Source organism: Triticum aestivum, chromosome 1A, assembly GCF_018294505.1.
Source record: "Triticum aestivum cultivar Chinese Spring chromosome 1A, IWGSC CS RefSeq v2.1, whole genome shotgun sequence".
Taxonomy (NCBI): domain Eukaryota; kingdom Viridiplantae; phylum Streptophyta; class Magnoliopsida; order Poales; family Poaceae; genus Triticum; species Triticum aestivum.
Genome location: NC_057794.1, coordinates 400,144,851 through 400,153,863, shown reverse-complemented (window position 1 = coordinate 400,153,863; position 9,013 = coordinate 400,144,851). Strand labels below are relative to the sequence as shown.

The following is a 9,013-nucleotide window of genomic DNA, read 5'->3' as shown; positions in this document are numbered from 1 at the left end:
CATCCACCGGCTGCCGCTCGCGGCCAATCGCCTTCTTCCGCCGCCCGGCGTGGGGTACCGTCGGTCGCGGACGCCGCCACGGTCTGTCTGCCACTGGTCTTGCCGCCGAGGAGACGGCCGGCGCGCAGGGACCTGACCATCCCGATTATGATCAGCTGGTCACTGAGGCCGCAGCGGGCGGACGGTCAAGACCAACGCGAGGTCTGGGTCCACGAGGACCCAGTCCAACGCAATGTCAGACGTGGCGAACGCCGCCCGGCGAGCTTGCTCAGCAGCCGCCCTGTTGGCCACCAAGGTAGTAGGGGATGCGATCACGCGTTGGCGACGGCGTTGCCGAGCTCCTCTTCCTTCACCGAGCGCTACCGGGATGGTGCCACCTCCTTGCCACGCCAGAAACGGAACGATGGGGACCCCGGTTGGAAGCTATCGAATGTGCTGCCTGGCGGCGACGATGGCTCCTCCTTCACCAGACGCCGCAATTGCGGGGTTGCGCTGCTCCTTCTGCTTGACGTGGCGGCGAGGGTGGCGCCCTCGAGCTGGACCTCCAGCTACGCCTGGAATTCCTCATCCTTCGAGGCGGCCTCACGAGGAGAGCAGACCTCCTTCGCTGACGACGCGGTGGAGGAAGACGGCCCTGGAGTGCGCGCGCCGCCGTGATCTGGAGGGAGATCCATGGACCGACGCGGAGAACCAGCCGCTGGCGCCGGACTTGCCCATCGCACGGTCGAGGAGAGGACAAGAGAGGATCGGGGATGCGGCACTGAGTGGAGAGGAGATGAGAGCCGGTGTTGTGTGGAGAGATGGGTTTGGACGCTGCCGCCTGCCTGCTTGAATATCTAGGGCGGGCGGACCGACGTCACTTCAATGCGGCTCAGCGAGCGGCCCGAGTAGGCTTCTCGGTCGCCGTGTGTCCGCATTGAAGCGGCGCCACCTTCCCATCCGGTCATGTCGGTCTGACCAGCAGCGTGGAGTGGCATAAATGTACGGAGAATGTTCATGGGCGAGACACACGGCATGACTTCAGGTAGGACCGCGCAATCGAACGCGTACGTGGGGGATGTCTGGGCGTCCCCGACGCCCGCAAAGGTCCGCCCAGTTTGGTTCCTGTTTGCGAGAATTCGGACGCGAACGTTTGTAGGATGGCATTGGATGGCAAAAATCATGTGGACAGGCATGTCCGGACATTTAGTGGCGGATTGGGGTAATGCCGTTGGAGATGCCCTAAAATCAGATAAGGGGGTAAAGTGGACTGTTTAAAAGCTCCAGGTCCATTTTAGACGGTTTTGGAGTGTTAGGATGAAATGTGGACTTGAGGCAAATCTTAGGGTCTAAAAAAGCGGATTTTTTTATTTCAATATTAAATACTCACTCCACCTCAGAATATAGTGCGTGTTGGTGTCGTAGAAGTCAAGCTTCACAAACTTTGACTTATTTTATATAAAAAAATATATCTATAATACCAAATAGACATCATATGAAAATATATTTCATGAATGAATCCAATGTTATTGATTTGGCATTCTAATATTGCAACATTTTTCTTTATACTTGGTCAAAGTTTACAAAGTTTGGCTTTAAAAAATCTAATAAGCACTATATTATGGTACCGATGGAGTATATAATATTGGCCAGGCAATGGTGCTACAAGCTATAGAATATGTATTACTTACCTCCATCATAGCCATGACGCTGTCCTTGTTTGTTCGAAGGACTTGCATCACATTTTCACAAGTTGTTCTGAAAGTACCCTCAATACCACTAACTTCCATAGCTTTCACAAGCATTCTAGTCAAACGGAATGGTACCTACACCATACATACAAAATGTGTGAGTGCAGTAAAAAAGAGTTAAAATGACACGCATTCAATAACAGTTACAATACAAGATAAGACTCAACAAAACTAGAGCATCAACCTATCAGGTGATTGGCAAGGAATAAATCCCAGAACACGGCCTACTTACTTTTTCAGGGAACTTTTCTCGATTCATTGACGCCTCAAAACAATCTCCAAAGTCAATGTGTAAAATTTTCCCACTGAAGCAAAAAATTATTATTAGACCTCAAGACAACAAAAACAAATTCACAACATTCATGGTTACTTCAAGCTTCGTAGAAATTACCTAAAACGATCTAACATAAGATTGCTTGGATGCCGATCTCCTAACCCAAGCAAATAGCCAGCCTGCAAAATTACATTTTCAACATCTTAAGTCGAAAGGAATATCTCATATGAAAACACATATCATAGCAGTAATTCATACCATGCTCATAACAGCCAGGCTTCTTGTATAATTTGTACGCCGCTCAAGCCATACTTCGGATGTTCGACTTTTCAGCCAGAGAACCTGTCACAATTTTGTTGAGGTAGATTAAATATCGTCAGCAGAAAGCATCAAAATCAGCGAGCTCTTTTCATAGTGCAGTGACAAGAGACAGCATAGTACCTTTGCAAGGTCATTTCCTTCGGTATTCTGCAGAGCATGCTGAAATACTTCCACCTTCGCGATGAGGGGTAAGTGGTCATAATCGGGTGCAAACGCCAACATAAGTCTGTGCTCTTGATTTAAGAAAATCTGAACAAAGAAGAAGAGGGAAATCAATTGACAAATGACATCAAGCAAAACACGTTTATCTTCTTTCAGAAGGAAACAAATTATTGAGGCAGACTAACCTTCCTTGCATCTCTGTATTCACGGATCAGAGCATGAAGCGTGTCACAATTAGGTACCCATCCAATTAATCCACTGTTAGGAGACAGGGGAATAACAGCATATCTTTGGATCGACAAATCTTTCTCTGATGTTTTCCTTGAGTTCTCCAGGAGAGTATTCACCAGACCAAAAAGCTAAGTGAAGAGGAAAGGTATTTAGATACATATTTTTTGTTGGTAGCTTGTAATAACTAGAGGCTATTTCAGCTTGCGAGGACACCACCAGATTAACAGATTATGCCCAAGTGTTAATTGCATCAATGCCAGAGAGGGGCTCCAGCTTATCAACAATACATCAGTATTATCAGGACTTCAAAGAACAGTTTGTTAACTAAGCATTCATATAAGTTCAACCTGTGCATCACTATGTAAGATCAGGCTAGTTAACTAAGCATGGGCATGTGAACAGTTTTTGTTTTGGAGTAGTGGTGTTTTTCAAGCTGCCTATTTCAGATCAAGATTTCTAGTCTGATTTTATTAGTAGCTATGATTGGGGCTATAGTACTTACTATGCATAGGACTACAAAGGTGAAAACGGAAAGAAAAAAACTGGCCTTAGGTAAAACAAATAAAGATATAATGACGAGGAATCAGTTACTGTTCAGATGGTAAACCACAAGGGTGCGGGGAAAACAAAGAACTGGCCTCAGGTAAGGGGACAGTGGAGGACAAAACTATTCATGGGCACAACATATAAAAATATGCTTGCTACTCCATGCTCTATTGCTACTAAAACATCAGAAATCAGCGTGAAAAAGACTTGCAATCTAGATACAAACCTGCATAACGCGTTCATCTTGTCTTAAATCTTCATGACCTTTAAGCAAGAATGCATAATCCTCACCATCACTTCCATGAATTGTCAGTTTCCTCGGTCTTTGTTTGGATGTAATAACAATCAATTGCGGAACAAAATACTCGATAGTCACTAGTGGTGAATCTGGAAGCAAAGTTTAATTCTTAACGTCAGAATTCTAGGTCAATTTAACAATCAATTGCAGAATAAAATACTCAATACTGGTGAATAAGGAAGAAAAGTTTAATTCTTACTGTCAGCATTCTTATACAACCAAATGAAAAGCACGTTTTTCAATCTAAACAAATTGTCTTATTGTTGCCATCACTTTACATTTTATTGCATGGTTCCAGTAGGGATCTATCATAGACAAGGGATGTTGATGACATAACACAAACTAGTGGGTAATTAAAATGTTGGGGTACTTGGTAAAAATAACCCATGTATGCTACAAATAATTCATCTCACAATTGTGAGTTCTGTAGAATTGCTAAAAGGCAGAAGAAAAGAGTACTAAGGTACCGTAAGAAGTAGAGAACTAAAATTTGAAATATATGGTATAACCCTGTGGAATACCTGCAGAATAAGTTCCTGGTACAGCAAGCTCCAACTTTCGACATTTGAGCAGCTCAGGTGAAACAGACTGAAAGAGACATCAAATGTTCAATCAAGGAGCTAAAGGAAACAAACTGCAGGAAAACAATCATATAACATGCTTACATGCAAATCAAGAGTTGTAAGACTTGGAAGCTGTTTGTCGATTCTTCTGAAAACATGGTAATACAAATCCCATGCCTAAAGAACACAGAAGCCATCCTCAGCAGACTCAAGAAGACACAATACAGAAATTATTGTATTGACACTCTTATATACCTTAGTTAGCTCAGCATCCTCTCCAGTAGCACGATATTTTAAGCAGCATTCGTGGGCTTCAAGTAATTCATGTCCATAGGCCTGGATAAGTTTCAATAGCATAAGCTATTAAACACTTAACAAAACAAACTGAATTTGATGTTCAATGTCAAGTTGATAATTGAATGGGGTGAAGGCACCAAATGATTTACTGTATAAAACAGACCAAGATATAAGGACAAAATGCATTTTCATGAAAAGTAACCCAAACATTAGCAAGAGAAATATATTTGTGTTACGATATACTGTGATGGGGACTGGAGGAAAGTTTGGTGACAGCACTACCTGAATGAAAGTGTTCTCTTTTATTGTCTCAGCCCCTCTCTCAAGCATTGCATGCAATGGCTCAAGTACCGCAAGCATTCCATCGATATTGTGCTCACCAAAATACATCCTGCTAGCTTCCTCAAGAGCTTCATGCCACATCTCATGCCACAAAATGGCAACTCGTATCAGTTCCTTTGAAACAAGCTGCGCCTGGAGCAACCAACATCAACAGAGTCAGGACCGCTATGTGTCTTCCGTAGAAGCTTAACAGATACTGATGCTAACCTGATCAACAAGGCCTCCACTATGCTTGCGGATCTTATCAACGACCTCCTGTGCTGCACGTTGCCTTAATATACTTATTGATTTGCAAGCAACCAAAAGAGGATACATCAATGCCTGGTAAAAAAATGTCAAGGAATTGGCAAAACTAAATTAGAATAATCCCAACATAGTTAAAAAAGCAAGGTCATCCTTTCAGTTGGATATAATGGCCAGTTATCAGTCAAACTGGTTCCAACAAGTATGGATGGTACACAGCAGTATTCAGGTACATAGGTTATATTTCAAACAAACAAAAGAACTATAAAGCTAAGGAAACTTGAAAAATCTGAAAAGACACAAAAGGAGAATATAGTTATTATCACAGGGAAACACCAGAACCAGTCAGCTCCTGGCAGACAAGACCCAACGAACAATTCACACACATACACACACATAGCATAATGAATCCTGGACAAAAGTAAGCATGAAACAACAAACGTGAACACTAAAAAACACAAACAGTACTACTAACTTTGCAGCCACCTTATACACAAACAAAAGACAGCAAAACTGGAGGTGAGCATGGATCGAACTAAAAATGAGGAATGCAAAAAGAACCAAGCATTACTCAGTACGTAGGGGTTTGCTGGCACCAGACCGCTCGCCAGGGCTCGACCCTGTGAGGCAAAATTTATCCCGGAGAGTGACCATTTACTTGTGTTTTGATTGTTCTTCTTTAAACAAATGCCACTGGACGCTAATGCCTGGTAGGTCTCCTTATTCTTTACTATTCGACTCCTTTATTCTTTTAGTCGTTTCTTTAGATCATCGCATAGGGAGATAGGTCGTCCTATGTCACTTAGTTATTAAAGCAACAACTGTGATTCTATGACAGTCGCTATAGCAATGCAGAAACCTAGTAAATTTCACAAGAAAGCAGCACAGATACTCTAATTGAACATCCAAATCATAGCCAATGTTTATCAGCCTAAGAAGAAAATTGCGAACCTGCGGATGCCCCTTTCCAATTCGAACTAGCAATTCTTGTATCAGTTCTCTAACTATTCTATTGTTTGAATGAATCCTGGCAATTATCTGGGGTAGCACAACCAACCACATTTCGATCTTGACAAGTGTAAAGCCTTTCTCCAATGCCATTTGAACCTCTGAGGTTGCCCCATGGTTGAACCAAAGAGTCAAGAGACGGAGAATATCCTACAAAAGTAAACATAATCATTTAAATATATTATTGGAAAAACAAGGAATTAGAGAAAACTATTTTTTAGGCAGTCATCTCAAAGTGGCATAATATTTTTTTCCATGCCACCAAGATGTAGCGGAATGATTATTTTAAGATGTAGAGGAGGCCCCCACAGTAAATTTTATTAATATAAAGAAAGATATTTACAGAAGACCCAAAGTGGTCGGACCCTTCACCGGACCCTGTGAGCGGGAGCTACATGCAACGGGCTGCCCTTTTTAAAGATAGATATTTACAAGAGAGGAGCTGTACAAAGGAGGAAAGAAAGAGGGAGGGCTGTACAAGAAGGGGCAGAAGGCAGGCAAGTACCAGGCCCTGGGGAGAGACTCTAGGTTATCCAAGGGACCTTAGAGGGATGGCAAGCTCATCCTTCATCCGTAAGAAAGAAGGAAGAGGGATCTTTCTTGAAACAAAACAAACAAGTGGCCCTACTAGGGGATGTTGCTAAAGACTTCAAAATTTTCTTTGCTTCCAAATATTTCAAGCTGCAACCGTCGTGATCTGAAAGAAGACCTTGTTGAACTTGAGCTTTACCCTGAAGATAACTTCCTCCATGGGAGATTGAGGCACAAATCAAGAGCATTCCAGCAGGAGGAGCTGAAGCTACATAACCAGAAGAGATGATCACGAGTTTCCAGGGTATCCAAGTTGCAACCCATGAGAAAGAGCAACATTAGGGGAACAATGAAGGTTGGTCAGGAATTGCCTGAACTCACGGAATTCATCAAAGGCCTGGCTGGAGAGCTGAAGATGAAAAAGATCTAAGGGCTCTTGGGTAACAAGTGCATCCTGGACCAAAGAGATGATCAAGGGCAAAGGAGTGAAGCCTGGGAAATCTTCTCCCCAAAAGGCGATCAGACCAATTGTCACTCCAGATATTTCACGTCTGTTCATTACCAGTTATACTTGACCAAGTCAGAGATGCTGGCTAGTCATTTGTTGTATGGCTATGATCCCGCATATATCACATTTCAAGACTTATAAATATAGTAGGAACATGACTAAACAACATAATATTGTAATTTGAGTTTTTGCTCTTCTCAAACATTGGGAAGGGTGTAAAAGCATTTTTGAAGTGCGATGGGATCAGCCACTATATAAAGCCTTTGCTCAAAATCTACTTCGCAGAACAAAAAACAGAAAGAAAAAAAATTACCTGCAAGCTATCATCGACACCTTTAGTTGTAGATGCACACGCAATAGAGTAGAAATATCCTGTTACTGCTGCAACAACATATTTTCCTGCTATATCTGGACGGCCTCGCAAAGTATATCGGGACATGACTTCAGTGTTGAACAAAGCCCACGAATGCCATGCCTTGCCCCAGTCCTTGGCACTTAATGTGGCATTTTTGTAAGAAACCAATATTTCTGGAGAAAGTGATTCATAATTATTTGAAAAAAAATAAAGGAAAACAGTGGAAAAAACTGAAGTTTTTCAGACCTTGAATGGCATCATCATCCAATCCAGGTGACAGTGCTCTCTTCCAGCTAGCAAGTGTCAAATAGACACGGGCAGTAAGTGGTACTCCAGCACTTGATATAGCACCATGGCTTACTAGCATTCCAGAGTAACTATTTGTGGCTGTTGCAATCTGCACTGACAGATCCTATCTCACCAGAAACAAGGGTATATCAGTATAAACACTTGAAGTTATGAGTGCTGTCATGTATTGTCAGAGTATAAGAACAAGCACCTGTAGCCTAGAAAATGCGTCCTTTCGTTTAAGCTCATCTCCAACAGCATACTGGTACTTCAGGTAAGCCAGGACTACTTGAGGATGTCCATGATACAGTGTCAACTCAGGAGAAGATTCAGGATCAAACTGCATGTGGTATAAGAAATTATTTCTTTTATAGAGAGGATTGCAGAGTTAAACAGGCACACTAATTAATAACAACTACTATTTTCACCTGTAAAAGTTTGACTAAGGTAGATTTAGCCTGACTAATACGTCCACTCTTCCAGCAAAGTTTAGCAAATTTTATCCAGGTATCTCTGTCTTCATTAGGAGGAAGAACCAACTCTCTAACAGCAAGTAGGGCTTGCCACACCTGAGTAAATTTTTGAAGTCAATATGGAGAATAAGAACCATACAGGCTACAACACAGCATTCTTAAGCAAATACATCATATAACCTCAACGTTCCGTTTTGTTCCTTTAATGCGCTCGTTCCACATATTACGGATAAGTTCCCTTCGCCCATCAGCAATTGGACTTTCCATCGGAAGAGTGCAGTAATCAATCACCTGAATTACACACCGTTTGTTAGTAAAACAGTAACTAAATTCTTCAGAACATAAACCAAAATTAGGATACCTCTTCGAGTTCTGAAAGCTGCTGAACCCGCACCATGTTGTTATAAGCACGCTCATAACTCTCAAGTACCTAGCAAATTGGTAACGAACAAGTATGGGTATACAGAAGGGCAAAACGGATTTGTGAGCAGTTAATAAACCTTTTTTTGATGGAAACACAGTTATAACAGACTTATGAAAGTGCAGACTGTTCATCACAAGAAGGCCCCCATATAGGGCCAAACAATGAAAAGATCATACTTTTTCTTTCATGTAAAAGAGAACACCAGGTATGTGAACCAATTAAATTCTTGAGATATAATTAGAGAAACACCCTCTGAGAACAGATAAGCTCATTGTAAGTGCTAAAAATAATACACTGTGGAAGTATAAAGACTAATTATTGCATCTATACTTTTGCCTTATAGAATGTATCAGTTCCAAAAGTTCCCCTCTAATTTTTACACATATACTGCAAGATATTTTATCAGTACCAAATGCCTC

At 42.0% G+C, this 9,013-nt stretch overlaps 1 protein-coding gene across 1 annotated transcript in view; it reads right to left on the bottom strand.

The window, feature by feature from the left end:
• The window catches only part of LOC123052963 (serine/threonine-protein kinase TOR), a 30,526-nt gene that overhangs the window by 2,738 nt on the left and 18,775 nt on the right, over positions 1-9,013 (bottom strand). The window contains exons 38-56 of the mRNA XM_044476337.1: positions 8,532-8,600; positions 8,351-8,461; positions 8,126-8,266; positions 7,909-8,037; positions 7,656-7,821; positions 7,368-7,582; positions 5,959-6,165; positions 4,972-5,085; positions 4,705-4,896; positions 4,381-4,461; positions 4,228-4,302; positions 4,084-4,150; positions 3,491-3,651; positions 2,673-2,846; positions 2,446-2,574; positions 2,263-2,346; positions 2,122-2,183; positions 1,963-2,035; positions 1,671-1,805 (exon numbers count right to left, since the gene is read on the bottom strand). Of these exons, the coding sequence (XP_044332272.1) occupies positions 1,671-1,805; positions 1,963-2,035; positions 2,122-2,183; positions 2,263-2,346; positions 2,446-2,574; positions 2,673-2,846; positions 3,491-3,651; positions 4,084-4,150; positions 4,228-4,302; positions 4,381-4,461; positions 4,705-4,896; positions 4,972-5,085; positions 5,959-6,165; positions 7,368-7,582; positions 7,656-7,821; positions 7,909-8,037; positions 8,126-8,266; positions 8,351-8,461; positions 8,532-8,600 (2,385 nt within the window). The remainder of the gene's footprint in view (positions 1-1,670; positions 1,806-1,962; positions 2,036-2,121; positions 2,184-2,262; positions 2,347-2,445; positions 2,575-2,672; positions 2,847-3,490; positions 3,652-4,083; positions 4,151-4,227; positions 4,303-4,380; positions 4,462-4,704; positions 4,897-4,971; positions 5,086-5,958; positions 6,166-7,367; positions 7,583-7,655; positions 7,822-7,908; positions 8,038-8,125; positions 8,267-8,350; positions 8,462-8,531; positions 8,601-9,013) is intronic.